A 16,295-nucleotide genomic window follows, 5' to 3' on the forward strand; every position below is an offset into this window, starting at 1 on the left:
TCAGGAACTCTGCCTCCACAAAAGGCACCCCCTCCCTGTCTGACACAGCACCCCCCTTCCGGTCATGCCTGCCAAACACGTGACAGTTGACAAACAACACACCAAAACGTGCCCCCTCCCCAAGCCCCACCAAGCTGCCTTGGGAGACGCTGCTGCTCCCTGAAGCAAGAAGGGAAACCAAGGACAGAGCCCAAGGTTCCAGGACCCGGGGCACCTGAAGTAATTTGCTCCCAGTGGGCCAGCGCTGCACACTGGACTTGCTTCCTGTTGTGCAACTATGTAAATGAACCTGTGCTGGACCAGCCGCACCGTGGGGCAGAAACTGTGAGTAAGGAGCCACCTCGGCAGCCTCTCGGAGGGACCTGTGCAAACAGCCCACAGGCTCAGACTTGGGATGCCAACCCCAGGGGCGGGGGCCCCTCACAGGGCACCTCCTCCTCTGTGGGAGACACTACCCATGAGTATGCATAGGCCACGTCCTGGCAAGCACAGCCTGGGGAAGACGGGAGCCAAGAACATTAGGAGATAGGGTCTGAGTTGGAGGGTTACTCCAACCTAGGAGACTGGACTTCGGGTTACACTCAGATTAATGTTTTGGGGTCCCTCAGAGGCCTCAGTTTCCCTATGTGTAAGACAAGGGGGAGCTGGTCTCTTTACCCAGGGCCTCTGTGCAGGCACCAAATGTGCTACCTAATGCCCCCAGTAACACTGGAAAGGAAGTGTCTCCCTCCCCATTTTGCAGATATGTAAACTGAGGCTTGGAGGAGCAAGCATGGCCGCAGCCCATACAGGTGATGGTGTTGTGGAGCCGGGATTTAAACTGAGAACTGTGGATATTCAGATGTGTTCCATCCTGAAATTCTACATGGGCTTCTAAACTTCCTTAAAGTGATGTTTGCAACTAAAATCGAGTCTTAATTTTCAACATGAGAATTACTCGCTTGGTATATGATCTATGGCACATTAAAAATTTCACTTTCCAGGGCGCCTGGGTGGCTCAGTCGGTTAAGCGTCTGCCTTCAGCTCACGTCATGATCACAGGGTCGTGGGATCGAGCCCCGCATCAGGCTCCTAGCTCAGCGGGGAGCCGGCTTCTCCCTCTCCTTCTGCCTACTTGTGCTCTCTCACGCACGCTCTCTAATAAATAGAATCCTTTAAAAAAATTTTCTTTCACTTTCCTTGACCCTTCTGGGACTGCTTATTCTTTCACACTGCCAAATAGAATGTGTTTAGGCAATTGTGAGTGGATTTTGAAATTAGCGAAAGTGAACTCTAATTACAATTCTCATATTAAATCATTAGCAGAATAAATCACCAAAATAATTCCATGGCTTGATAGGAATGATGTTCTAAGGCAATACCTCGGTTATTGGTCTTAGAAAAGTTGGTGCTGAGAGACGGAATAGGCATAGGGGTAGTGGAGAGAGCTTCCACCTAGCTTAGGGTCCATGGAGGCCCATTCATTAATTAGCCGCTTAATTTATTCAACTCACTTAATCCCATCCCTCTTCCCTTTCTGCATCAGTAAAACAAAGGGCCTGGATTAGATCCCCATTTCCCACCCAGTTCAGTAAAAAGACTCCTTTTAATGGACAAATGTTCACTGGACTCTCTCCCCTCCCAAAACAGTTGTTCTTTTGGAGCCTGTTAGTTATAAGAATACATCATGACAAAAAATTAACAGAAGTGTTGTTCTATTAATTTCAACATCTTCCTATACTTGGATGATTAACAGCGCACGGCTGTTCAAGATATTATTGATTCGGCTGATTGTCAATGCAAGGCCCCTGTAAAGACTCTGACCCCTGGCAATAAACTGTCTACTCTCCTTACCACCCTCTGTCCACAGATTTTGAACTTTTGCATTAAATGGCCTCAAACGTTCCTTTCAGTGTCCAACTCTGATGTTATCACATGCTAATTGTTTCTTAAGACACTACACACCAGGTTTCTATTTTTTGTTGGGAATAATAAAGCAAATTTTCAGTCAACGATTTTGTTTGGCACTAAACCACATTCACTGCATTTACTCATCAGACATATACCAAATGCCTGAGCTGGGTATACAGAGGTGAGTAAAACAGAGACGGTCACTGGCCTCCTAGGGCTTTGGTCTACAGCAAGGCTTTCCCACAATCCCGAGCTCTCCCCCTCTCTGTATCTCCAGCTTTTAACCTCTCCCTGGGGGCTCTGGCTTCCACCTGCCAGCTCAACATCTCCATTTGGATATCCACTGGACATGCCTTAACACCTGGAAGGTTACTTCCCCTTTCCTTCCCCTCCGCTTGCCAAAATCCTTCCTCCCTTGGCATTCCCCAATCCCTGAAATGGCATTATTTATCCAATGCTCAGGCCCCAAATACCTGGAGCCATGCTGGTCTCCTTTCATGCCCAGCAGTTAATCTGGGGATAAAGTGCTTCAGGCACCACCTACAAGAACACATCCTGAACCTAGCAGCTTGTTATTGCTTCCATGCTCCCAGCAGGGTCTAGGCCACACTCACCTCTCCCTTTCCCATAGCTGGTCTTTCCCATTTTTCTCTTGCTGCCCTACAGCTTATTTTACAATCAGCAGCTGGAGCAAAGCTTTCTAAATTTAATTTAATCCCATCACACTATTCTTTCTGCTCAAAACCCTTCGGTGGCTTCCCATAATTCCCGGAATAATTCCAGGGTCTTAGCATGGTTTAGGAGACCCTAGATTCTGGCTCCTGGCCACTACTCCAGGCTCCTCTCCCACTCTCCCCCTAATTCTTGTGGTTGACTTGCTCTTTCCATAAACGTGCCAGGCCTGCTCCCACCTCAGGGCCTTAGCAATTGCTGTTTTCCCTGCTTGGAATGCCCCTCCCGTACATATGTGTACGGGTTATTCTCTTTGTTTTTTTTTTTTTTTTTTTTCAGGTTTCTGCTCACATCCTTTTTCTCAGGAAGGCATTCCTTGATTGTCCTGCTTGAAATAGCCACCACCCTACCCTACCTGTCCCTTTCTTTCTCCTTACTCTGCTTTAGTTTTCTTCTGAACATGGATCACTGCCTGACATTACATATTGTGTGTTTTTTGCCTACCTCTGCCCCTAGAATCTGAGCTCCATGAGAGAGAGGTTTTTTTTCCAACCTGGGTCGGTTCACCCCTCCTCAGGCAACCTGGTCATCTCCCGCTCCCGGGAGGTCACCATATTGATGCTGAACTTAGTGCAGACGCCCAACTGGCGTAGCGTCCCACAGCCCAGAACTCCCGGGCTCACAGAATCCTCACGGAATCCTCCTGCTCAGTGTCCTGAGGAGCTGGGACCACAGGCACACACCATCGCACCCGACAAGGTCTTTTTCAATGCTGTTTGCCCAGCTCCTGGAATGGTGCCTCGTATGCATGTATTGAGCGAGTGACTGAGTGACAGAATACCATAAATACCATTTACTGAGTGTGTCTCAGGTGCCACCTTCTGTTTTTACTTTATCTCTAACGCACACACCAAGCTGACAAGGTGTATACTCTTATAACCATTGCGAGGGCGCAGAAACACACCCAGCAGGTGTATGTGAGCTGCCTGTGGTCTCACAGCCACTGACTGGAAGAGGCAGGGTTTGAACCTGGGTTGAAGTTGCAAATGTGAGGTAAGAAAGCCGAGGAAATGGCAGAGTGTCTGGGGTGGCCCGGTGACTCTGTTGGGTGGGCCCGCGGTTAGCGGGATGCTGACACTTCTATGAGAAGGAGGTCACAGAAATTATCCCAGCAGCCACTAGAGAAGTAATCATAAGTCCTAAATGGATGTGGTGCTGACGGTGGTGTCGGGGAGCTCCGAAGCCCTAGCTGCGCCGTGGCTCAACCAGTCCACGCCACCCTCGGGCTTTCACACAAGTCCCGTCTTCCACCAGTTCCTGCTCACGTCGGCCTTGTCCTCCCTTATCCGTAAGAGGTTCTGGCTTTGCCCTAACCCAAACCCAAACCCTAAACCCTAACCCCCAAAGCCTAGTCTCTGCCCATGTATGCAGCTCTCCTCAGGGCTGACTGACAGTTCTGAGGCAGGTGGAAGGGGCCCAAGGGAGATGGGCAAGGTGCCCCAAAGGGAGAATGCCAGCCACCCCTAGCCTTGTGCTTGGGCTAAGGCAGCACCACAGTGAAACACTATGGGCCCGTCAAGGCCTCCACTCATCAGGTTCTGAAACCCTATCAGTGCCCTCTCCAGGAATGAACTGTGCTCGTCAAGCTCAAAGAGACAGAGGAACCAGTGGGCTCGCTCCTCCTTGCACAGGGCAGCCCTCCCTGGGATCAGGTGCTTCAGGGAGGATGCCACGGGAAACACAGGGAGGCTGCCCGGGGAGCACACGGACGAAGCAAAGAGAGGCGAGTAGCAGCGAGACAGCTCCATTGGGCTGTGGTGAGGCCCGAAGGCCACACTGACCCACCTCTCCAGTGACCTCAGATCCAGCAGATCTCTGTCTGGATGATGCTCAGTAACCATCAACTGATTCTTCTCCCTTCCAGACTCCAGGCAGATCACCTGCTTTCCAAGTAACACATTCCATCCTCCGAGAAGGGAACTCCAGGCACCACAGTTTCTGTTAATACTCAGTCAGGTCATGATTAGAATTCCAGGCCTAGCTCTTCCTGCTCTGAGATCCTCTCCCTCAGGTGACATCTAGATGGTCCATCCCCTCCCACTGTGTTTGGATTTTTGTCAATTTAAGTCTCGGAAGATCATCTTAATTCTAGGCTCTGCTGGAAAACAGAGTGAATCTCTACAACCTCCTAGCCACTGACCACCAATGTACAACAGAGTTGTTACACAGGGACCAGCATGATATTAATTCAACCTAGGTTTATCAGACACCTACTGTGTGCCAGGACCCACACAAGGTACCAGGGATAGAGCAATGAGGGAAGGTTGGCATTACACAGGTGACAAAAAGTGCTGTGGATGTTGCATGGGGGTGTGCTCTAATGCTGGGAAATCACAGAGCAAAGGGGCTCTAAGTGGCCCCAGGCATCAGGGATGGCCTTCCAGAAGTGTTGTTTAAAATCTATGCCTTGAGGCACCTGGGTGTCTCGGTCAGTTAAGTAAGTCGGCCTTCTGCTCATCTTGGTCCCAGGGTCCTGGGATAGAGCGCCCACATCCTGTCCCGGCTCCCTGCTCAGCGGGGAGCCTGCTTCTCCCTCCCCCTCTGCCCCCTCTGCTCGTGCTCTGTCTCTTGCTTTCTCTCAAATAAATAAATAAAATCTTAAAAAAAAAAAAAAATCCATGCCTTCAAAGAAGGAGCCCGCTTCAGAGTTGTCTACTTGGAAAGCTAGAGATTTACTCCTAATGATCCCCCCATTGCTAAGAATATCCAGCAGATGAGTTTCAGTGGGAGGGAAGTGTTATGTTTCCACTCTTGTACACCAGAGCAAACCAGAACTGGGTATGAAGCAGACACAGTGAGTTCAGATAGTCCAAGTCCAAATGGCCTGCTTAATCTAAGCCTAACGTGGCCATGGACGCCATTGTGAAGCTGAGCCGTAGTAATAACTCTTCCAAAGTCACTTTTCAATCCTCTTCAAAATGGGTAAAAAAAAGTTCCTATCTTTTGAACCAATAATTCTAACCCAGGGAATTTTTCCTAAGGAAATAATCCAAAGTATAAGGCATGTGCATAGCGATATTTACTGCAGTATTATTTGCTGAAAAGTGAAAAATGAAGAAAAAAATAAAAAATCACAGAACATAGAAGTGGATAAATGATGGTATGTCAGCAAGAGGGAGCATCCTACTACCACTGAAGGTATAATTTTGAAGACTGTACTGCTATATAAAAATGTTTAGGACATTACATTAAGGAAAACATCTGCACCTCTGCTACTCAACAAGGTGTATAAAGATTATACATGCAGATGGACAAAGAGTGATTAGAACATAGAAAGACAAAGTTGATTTGCCTAGATAGGACTATGAATGCGCTTTTGCTATTGTTGTTTGAGCAATAAAACCAATGAAGAAGATAACAAAGAAATATAATCAAGTCTCCCGTATTTCTTCCTCACTCAGCGAGAGCAGAAGCAAATTACTGCCTGTGGGCCAAATCCAGTCTGTTGTCAATTGTTGCAAGTAAAGTTTTATTGGCACATGGACAGGCTCACTTGATGATGTATTATTATTCATGGCTGCTTTCACCCAATATGGCAGAAATGAATAGCTGTGGCAGATACTGCATGGTCCACAGAGCCCGAAAGAATTACTATCCGGCCCTTTATAGAACGAGTTTGCCAATCTCTGATCTAGAGTAAGGAAACATTATGGCTTCATTCACAAGTACCTACCAGGTACTCCATGAATACAGACGAATAAACAGGGTATCACCTCTTTCGCACTTTGTTTCCTTTGCAAAGAGGGGAAATATGTGAGCCCAAGCTTGAGGGCTAACAGCTGGTTCTCAGATTTTGGAAGAGCTGGGATCACCCCCAAGAGGAACTTCGCACCAAAGTTACAAATTGCTTTTTGATTCCAGCATTCTTAGGGTTTATAACAATTAAACTAGCTGCTTGACATTAGAACAAGTTATTGAAAAAGTACTGTATTATCTAAGGACAAACTCTAAAATCAAGGCAGCAAACTCTAAGTCAAAACTCACCAACTGGCAGCTGGAGGGCCAGAGTTGGCCTGCAGACCTGTTTTATTTGGCCCGCAGAGAATTAAACACACACACACACACACACACACACACACACACACACACACACACACACAGAGAGAGAGAGAGAGAGAGAGAGAGAGAGAGAGAGAGAGCCAACATTTAGAAATTGAGAGTTTTCATATAAAAATCCAGATACCTGGCTTGTTTACAGAGAACACATTCCCATATGGTTGCCGAGCTGGGGCTCAGGAGCCCACAGATGCTGCGGGGGTAGACGGGTCTCGCTCCCTGCTACACGGTCCTGGCCTGAGTCCTTCAGCATCCGAGTTTTTGACCATGGGTCTTCTGGAAAGTTGTTCCAATGTGTCAAGCAGGTGGTGGGACCAATGACAAGCTTAGGAATCAAAAACTTCCAAATCCTGAGATAATTTCAGTTCTTTCTCCTTCTCCTCGTAGAGGTGGCACGAATGAGGGATAACTGGCCAGACACAGATTCTCCAACACCCCTTCAGAAATCACCTGAATACAGGCAGTCACGAAAAGACTCCTTCACAACAACGCGCATATCAAGAAACATTTTATCCTCATGATCCCAGTCTCTGTTTATTACCCCTGACTATGCCCCAAGTGCCCAATCTTTATTCATTTATTAAGTATGTGCTGGGTTTCTTCTGGAGGTAAGCCACTCTACTATATATTCACAAGGAATCTAGGAATTCTGTGATCCTGAGGATTTGATAAGTTCAGCTGAGAAGAAAACACGCACACAGACCAAAGAGGTCCTTACTGCTAATAGCTCTAACTCTGTGCCAAGTACTGTGCTAAGAGCTTTCATCCTCACATCCCTCCAGAAGATAAGGATGATGATTATCTCCAAAGAGGAATACATTTTAGAGCCTTAAATGACAGAGTCCAAAGAAGCTGAAGTGAAAGAAGAAAAACAGCGCAGAAAAAGGTGTACAATGTGACAGATGCTACCTAAAAAAAGAAATATTTTTGGTTACAAATAAAGTCACTACTCTTCAGTGAAAGAATGCTAGCAAATTACCCCGTGATTGGTCTCAATGTCAAAGAGTGCAATTTTCCACTCTTTGGAACATTCAACAATTTTTGGTGGTCACAGACATACATTCTTTAATAATAATAGCTAATGTTTATTTTAATGTTTGCTAGAAAAAGATAATTACACACTAGAGCAATGGTTTTCTGGATGATATTGCTTAAGAGGCTAACTTAAAAATCCAGTCAAGAAATGAGAAGACATGAACGGACATTTTTCCAAAGATGACACCTAAATGGCCAACAGACACATGAAAAAATGCTCAACATCACTCAGCATCAGGGAAATACAAATCAAAACCACAATGAGATGCTGCCTCACACCAGTCAGAATGGCTAAAATGAACAACTCAGGAAACAACAGATGTTAACAAGGATATGGAGAAAGAGGAACCCTCCTACACTGTTGGTGGGAATTCAAACTGGTACAGCCACTCTGGAAAACAGTATGGAAGCTCCTCAAAAAGTTAAAAATAGAGCTACCCTACGACCCAGCAATTGCACTACTAGGTATTTATCCAAAAATACAAACATAGTGATTTGATGGGGCACATGCACCCTAATGTTCATAGCAGCAACGTCCACAATAGCCAAACTATGGAAAGAGCCCAGATGTCCATCAACAGATGAATGGATAAAGAAGATGTGGTCTATATATACAATGGAACTTACTCAGCAATCTCAAAGAACGAAATCCTGCCATTTGCAATGATGTGGATGGAACTAGAGGGTATTATGCTAAGCAAAATAAGTCAGTCAGAGAAAGACAAATACTGTATGATTTCACTCATATGTGGAATTTAAGGAACAAAACAGATGAACATAGGGGAAGGGAAGGAAAAATAAAATTAGATGAAAACATAGAAGGAGGCAAACCTTAAGAGACTCTTAACTCTAGGGAACAAACTGAGGGTTGCTGGAGGGGAGGTGGGTGGGGGGATGGGGTAACTGAATTGGGTGATGGGCATTAAGGAGGACACTTGACGTAGAGCACTGGGTGTATACACGACTGATGAATCACTAAATTCTACCCTTGAAACAAATCATATGGTATATGTTACCTAAATTGAATTTAAATAAAACAAATTTTTTTAAAAAGAGGCTAACTTAAAACCTGAGTTAACCTGAAATAGATTTAAAGAAAAACAGTAAACATATGATATTAGATGCCATACAGGTATGATAAATACTCTGACAGTGGTATGCAAAATACTCGTGTTTTACTCATTACAAAAAAAAAAAAAGAAGAGTAAAGACACAAGCTGTCTACTTATTAATCAGAAGAACAAAGGTCTCTCTGTTCGTGAAGGGCAAAATTCAGAATACTGCTGGATTCACTAAGGACAGCGTCTCTGGTTGGTGACACGACTGAAGCCATTTTCCAGGGTCTGAAGGAGGGAAGGAGGTGGGGGAGCTGGGCAAACAAAATGCTGTCCAGTATTTCAGGAATCTGAATCTTGGATTCTCAGCATTAACATTTAGTATGTATTGTACCTAGTACCTGAAGCAGAAGCAAGGTGGTTCTTGCCACGGCCAGCCGGGTAGGCCAACATTATCAAAACACGGTTACATAAAGCAAAATGCAACACATTTTTGCTAGCAATTAATGAAAACTGCACCTAATCCCATGGCACGAATATTTCTGTCCAGCAGTTGAGAGATTTTTGTCTTTGCTGCCGGTACAGCCTGAGGCAGCAGCAGGAGTGTGAGCCCTCCACAGGGCTGGCTGGATTAGGTAGGGAGGACAGGCCAGAATGCCCCTGGATAGGAGCACCCTTTGTGAGGTGAGGCCCCAGGGAAAGAAGGCAGTTTAGGTTTACTCCTACCTACCTATGTTTGAATTTCCTTCTTGACCCTGTCACCAAAACAAAACCCAAACAGACAAAAAACAAAACCAAAACAAACAAAAAACCCCACAAAAAAACCAACCCCCTCAAACAAATGGAAAAACCCCCAAAACCCATTTAAATTTAAAACATACATTTTTAAAACTTCAGAAAACTCAGTGAGCAGTTAGTAAAGGTGGTTGCAAAGCTTCTGGCAGCAGGAGCTAAGGTATGAGGCAGGCTAGTCACCTAGCTTTCTTCCAAAGTATTGCTCCCTGGGAGACTTGGGAACATCAGCTGGATGCTGCATAATTTTCTGGAACTGTACCGAGATGGAGAACATGGTATTTACCTATAAGGAAAGTACTGAAAATGGCTAGTACTGTAATAATGTAATAAACCACTTTAGGTGTGTTTGTGAGAGAGAAGGGAGGAAGTCCCCAAAGGACACTGCTTGAGTGATGAGACCACGACTAAGGATAAGCTCAGAGGTATTGGCTGGGTTCTTACTATGTACCAGACACTGTGCTAAATGCTATGCAACGACTAACTTATTTAACCTTCACACTAATCCTATGGGGGCACCTACTATCATCCTCATTTGATGTAGGGAGAAACTAAGGCACAAAGAAATTAAGTCGATTGGGGCGCCTGGGTGACTCAGTTGGTTAAGCGACTGCCTTCGGCTCAGGTCATGATCCTGGAGTCCGGGGATCGAGTCCCACATCGGGCTCCCTGCTCGGCAGGGAGTCTGCTTCTCCCTCTGACCCTCTTCCCTCTTGTGCTCTCTCTCATTCTCTCTCTCTCAAATAAATAAATAAAATCCTAAAAAAAAAAAAAGAAATTAAGTCGATTGGAGCTAGCAAGTGTCACAGTGCTGGGATCTGACCCTAGGTAGATGAGCTCTAAACCTTTGCTCTTAAATGCAGGTCCCTCAGCTGCATTCTGAGCAAGATGGTTCCAGGTTAAGCAGCAGGGTTTTTGAATTGCCCACTGCTGCATGTGAGTCTAGAACCCAAGCCGAAATTCTCAGGTGTCCAAGGAAAGGCAACAGCTACCAGGGGTGTTTCTTCTTCCCTAGGCTTCACGTCATACTCAGACACCTCTTCAACTAATTGATTTTCAGATATGTACAGCACGTTCATGGACAGGGATGCCAATTTGTAATCTGCAGAGAGCCTGCATATCATAGTGCAGCTTTACAGAAACGGATGGAGACTTGAAGACAAGGTTCAGGTCTGGAGGCATGAATGTGTAACCACCACCCACCGAGGGGCTGCGAGGACTCGGGTGTTTTTGTGAGGGGCTATGTAAATACAATCTCCTTTCATCGTCACTACAACCCAGTGAACTATGCATTAGTCCCATTTTACAGATGGGAAGAAGGATGCCCAGAGAAGTTCAATCATCTGTGCTAAATCCCATTCCTACTAAGGGGTAGATCTGGGATTTGAACCTAAGCTTCTCTAGTTCCAAATCTTCTGTCCCTCCTAGCATGTTGCCTAAGGGAGTATGTGATCCCATTTAGCAACCTGGAGTAGTGGCTAAGTTCACAGACTGGAGTCAGGCTGTCTGGCCTTGACCAGCTTTGCCACATCCGAGGTGTGTGACTGAGGGCAAGTCACTTATCTCTGTGCCTCTTTCTTCATCTGCAAGATGTGGGTAACAACTGTACCTGTCTCTCAGTTTGCACTGAGGAGTGAATGAGTTAATATTTGTAAAGTGTTTAGAACACTGCTTGGCACATAGTAAATATTACATAAATGTTGTGAAATAAATAAAATACAAGTATCTCTTATGTGGGCATCCACACACAGCTGATAAGCCAAGCAGGAGGTAATGGATACATCACCAGTGGAAGATATATCTAAATCTGCTCTCCCAGGGGCCAAGTAGCCAGTCCATCATGGACACTGGCTGTGGGACCCAGCAGGCTTTTGATCTGAATTGCTGAACTGAAAGAATCCATTTGGAATAGATTTTAGGCTTTAGTTCCAGATCTGACAGGAATTAGGTGTGCGATTTGGAGAAGGCACTGTATCCTTCTGGGCCCCATTTCCTCCTGTGTTAAAACTGCTGGGCCCATCGTGACCAGGACACATCGCACAGGGAAAGAAAGAGGGCAGACACTGGCCCACGTGCCCTGGGTTCTGGTTCTCCCACATAGGAATTTTGTAACTTTGGACAAATGGCTTCATTTCTTTGAATTTTAATTTTCTCTCCTCAAAGATGAAGAAAATGGTACCTGTCCCTCTTATGTCATGGGGTTAGAGAAAAGTAAGAAAGCAAATTTGAGAGCCCCTCTGCAAGGACTGTTCTACAAGAGCATCTCCTATTTTTGGGTAATAGGTGGACACTTAATACATAAATATTTGTGGAAATGATGTGATCACTTACCATGGTCTGGAATAACCCCTTATTACTTGTCTCTCTGTTCCCTTAGAATCTAAGGTCTCTGAAGGCAGGATATCTCTGTCTATATCCCTGTACTTGGTAAAAAGTAAGCACTTAAATATTTATTGATCGAACTTGTGGAATGTAGTAACACATGAATCAATGAATAAATGACTTTGAAGTAGCATGAAAAGCCAGCAAACAAACAATCAAAAAACAAAAAACAAGCCAAAACTGACCTAAAGATTTTAATTAAAGCCCAAAGTACAGAGAAACAGAAGGGAAGATATGCAGGTATAAAGCTCTCCTGTATCACCTGACTCCTCTGAATTCTTTTCTTTGGGGAACTGGTTTGCTCGAGGAATGGCAGAGTTAAGATGCTATAAAGTGGTTAAATTAACATACTCAGCAGGTACACTGACTTTCTAAAGCTGAATACCAACTGGGATAATTAAAGGCCAGAGCCTTCTCCTTCTTTAAAAATTGACTCCCCTATAAACTACCTGCTGACAAAGGCATAATTAAGTTTACTCCTGTAAGAATACATAAGGAAACTTTTCTCCTCCATTCTTAATTAAAAAAAAAAAAATTTCCATTCCCCAAGCTCGATGAGCACTCAAATGCACGATAACTAAAAGGAACGTTACAAAACACTTTTTGTTGTTTTCTTTCTTCTTCTTTTTTTTTTAAATTAAGCCTGCAACATCCTTTCTTCCTAGTAACCAATTCGCCAGAGGTTTGGAAGTGGCTTGTGCTGGGGAAGGCATCCGGAGGGAGGCAGCTGCCCAGGGTAGGAGGTGGTCACACCAGCTCTTCACTGAGGGATGGAGAAATGCCCAGGAGCCTCCTCCATGACTGTCCGTCTGTGTGGCCTAAAATAAAATCTGAGAATTTTTTTTTTTTTTTTACTGTTCTAAAAATAGGGGTTTGGCTTAAATCCACCAGTTGGTGTTTTGATTTTTAAATTATGTGCAAAAAAAAAAATCATGCTTAACCTAGTGAGTACTCATATGTAATTCAGAGAGATTAAAATTTTATTTTGATCTCAAGGTTCTAAAACGTTTTTCTTTTCGAATCTGAGGAAAGGTGAAGGGAGATCAAAGGAAGGCTGGTGATAATGATGCGGAAGGCTTAAACTCCAGTTTGACAGCAAAAGGCCAACAGACATTCCTAAAGCAAGGAATATTTTAGAAGTTTTCTTGGGGGCGCAGGTGTTGGAGGGAGCTATAATTCAATAATTCACTCAAAATAAATGGAAGAAAGACTGGTGAGTTTCAACTTAAATCTTTCCTGATGTCATTTCTTTTTTTTTTCTTAAGATTTTTAAATTTTTATTTATTTGACAGAAAGAGAGAAAGAGAGAGCAGGAACACAAGCAGGGGCAGAGGGAGAGGGAGAAGCAGGCCTCCCGCTGAGCAGGGAGCCTGATGCCGCACTCGATCCCAGGACCCCCGGATCATGACCTGAGCCGAAGGCAGACGCTTAATGACTGAGCCACCCAGGCGGGCCCCCTGATGTCATTTCTGGAACCAACCTTCATGCACACAAAACTGGAAATAATTTCTAACGGGTAGCTTTAAAAGCACAAAGAATTTTCTGAGTGTTGGATGGTCCAAGACTTGGTCTTTGGGATAGGACTTTTAAAATCTCAGGGCACCTGGGTGGCTCAGTCGTTGAGCGTCTGCCTTCAGCTCAGGTCATGTTCAGGTCCTGGGATTGAGCCCCACGTCGGGCTCCCTGCTCAGCAGGAGGCCTGCTTCTCCCTCTCCCACTGCCCCTGCTTGTGTTCCCTCTCTCGCTGTGTCTCTGATAAATAAAATCTTAAAAAAAAAAGACTTTTATAAAATCTCCCTCATTAGATGCCAATCATAATGTATTTCAAGAAAGATGTGCTGTTACTGCATCTTAATTAATGAAGATTAAATTCATCATAAATGAAACGGGGCTAGTCTTAAAATAAGGCTTTCACTGGACGGGAGTGAGGTGAGTGGGGAGTGCTGTAAGAAGCAAGTATGAATGCTATCGGCTTCTGGAAAGACTGAAATACCTTCAACAGTTGATTTCGCTTGTGAATTTTGGCAACACAGTTTTCAGCTAATCTCTGGAGTACAAAGATTTAGGAATTTTGTGTGTGTGGGTAGCATCATGTGTGACCCATGAAAGCCAACATCTCTTCTCCCCCTCTCTCCGGAACAAACACCCACAAACCGACCGGGATGCTCTGAAGGTTAAACTGGCTAGTTCAATTGTCCAGGAATGTACGCTATGCAAACAATGTCGGCTCCCTGTGCCAAGGCAGAGATACCAGGGGACTTGAGGCCACTGGCCAGGAGGAGAAGGATGGTGGGGCATAGTTGTGTTCACTGGGGCTGAATGGGAACCCGCAGAGATCGGCTGCAATGTTTCACTATTCTAATCTGCAAAAGACAAATAGTTACAGAACTTGCTATATTAAAACCAGAGACTGTTAGTCTGAGGAGGGGAGGGGAGGGGAGGGCGGGCAGGAATGAAGAGCCTTCCTTTTAGGGAAAAAAAGGCAGGGGGGTGGTGGGGGTGGGGTGGGGAGAGAACCTGTAAAGTGGACTACAATTCACTTTTTAAAGGATTCTTCTGCTTGCAAATGGTTCTTTTGAAGAGGGGAAGTTCTGGGTATTTAGGAATTTGGTTAAAGATCAATAAAGAAATCCCTGGCTTTTTCAGATGCTCGAGGCAGAGAAACTAGTGTCAGGAGGCAGGCTCCCAATCAAAGATCAATCGTCTGATAGGAAAGTCAGAGCCGCCCAGCCAAGGGTACCTTAGGCTTCTGGGAAGATGCAGTTTACTTTGCAAAAATCTCCTTTATGCATTTTTTTTTCTTCTTTGGAGAAATAACAAGGGATGTGAGATCTTCAATGGAGGCAGCAAGAGGGAGCAGGAAGCAGAATGGGGTATGGGGGGGCAGCAAGAAGAGAGGGTAGACGAAGGCCTCTCTCTTCTCCCCAGCATCTCTCCCTGGGGTAGCGGGGTGTTTTGCTTGCACCCTCTTAGAGTTCCTGAAATAATTAACATGCGCTGCCATTCTTGTTTTTCTAGTGGTGATTTCATCCAGTCCTTGCAGAAACTCAGAATTAAATGTCACGGTTTTGTCTTCTGGAAAGCAAAACTCTCCTCCAAACAAGAGAGTTCTGCATACCGCTGAGAGCACGTGAGATCTGAAACGTTCGCAGAGTGCTAATCATTAACACACTGCTTTTGAAGGCAGGGCAGCCTCTTTCTTTGCTGACTACCTCGTTTCCTTCTATTGGGTCCTGCCCTATCCTAGTTTACTTTCTGTTTCTCCCACTCGTTTCCACGCATCCTTCCATAACGCACGCACACGAAGTCCCAGAGAGCCGCTCCCTCTCTGCAGGCCAGCTCAACACTTCCCTCACTAACCCTCCTTTTTCAAAATAAATTCATCTCTGGCTTATTTTTCCAATGCCTCTCCATCTTCTTACCGCCCCCCCCCCTCCGCCCGGGGGGGTGTGGGGGGTGGGGTGGGAAGCTCTCCTCCTTCCCAAGTTAACACAGGAGAATGAAGAAGTAAGATCTGTAAGAAATTGTAAATAAAAATGCGTCAGAGAGGAGGAAGAGCTAGTAATTAAAATGTGGAGGCAGCCAGACCTGGGTCTGCATCCTGGCTTTGTCCTTGACTAGCAGTGAGGCTTTGGACAGGTCACTTAACTTCCCTAAACCCCAGCTGTTTCATCTGCCAAATGGAGGGAATAATGTACAAACTCCTCCAGGGCTCTAAGGGGAATTAAATGAGATGAAGCACATGTAGCATTTCCAGTCCCTGGAGCAGAGTAAACACTCCACAAATGTGTGCTTTGTTATCATCACTACTGCTATTATTATAATATAAACTCTATGGATAGGAATGTCACCTCCCCTATTCCCCCAAGTGCCCAAGGAGTAACAAGGACTCGGTGCTTCTAAAAACTACAGAATGGTACCGTAAGGAAGGCTCGGATGCAATTCCTGGCCAATCGCAGCCCCTGGGAAGCACTTCTCAGGGCGGTGTGCAGCACAGAGCAAAGTGCCTAATTTTAGGCCTTTCCAATCAGAACACAGTGGTTGCTCTGGAGGCTTTACCTGGCAGCCCAGCCTCAGCCCACATGGTCTCCCCACAGGCCATCAGCATTCGCAGGAGGATGCAGCCCAGCCCCAGACTCAGAAATGGACAGCCAACTTGCTGCGCCCCGCCCCCCACGTCTCTTCTCACTTCTGCTCAGTCTTGAGAAAAATGAAAAGCAGTAGCTTCTCACGAAGGTGCAAGGGCTCTCTGCCTGCTGTGAGTCACCCATTAAGGCCTGTCCCCTTTGTAGACTCTCCCAGAAACGACACAAAACATACAAAGTCAGTTTCCACATCCCAGAAAGGCTGATT

The 16,295-nt window shown here is 45.4% G+C and overlaps 1 protein-coding gene across 12 annotated transcripts in view; it reads right to left on the bottom strand.

Annotated features, from left to right (window-relative positions):
• Window positions 1–16,295, bottom strand: part of GNG12 (G protein subunit gamma 12) — a 124,300-nt gene that overhangs the window by 30,130 nt on the left and 77,875 nt on the right. For 2 of the 12 annotated variants that reach the window (XM_027611818.1, XM_027611805.1), the window contains exon 3: window positions 12,129–12,772. The exons of the other annotated variants lie outside the window; for them this stretch is intronic. In XM_027611818.1, the coding sequence (XP_027467619.1) occupies window positions 12,761–12,772 (12 nt within the window). In that variant the 3' untranslated portion in view covers window positions 12,129–12,760. Of the gene's footprint in view, window positions 1–12,128; window positions 12,773–16,295 lie in introns of those variants that run through there. 12 annotated transcript variants of the gene reach the window in all.

This window comes from Zalophus californianus, chromosome 4, assembly GCF_009762305.2.
Source record: "Zalophus californianus isolate mZalCal1 chromosome 4, mZalCal1.pri.v2, whole genome shotgun sequence".
Lineage (NCBI taxonomy): Eukaryota > Metazoa > Chordata > Mammalia > Carnivora > Otariidae > Zalophus > Zalophus californianus.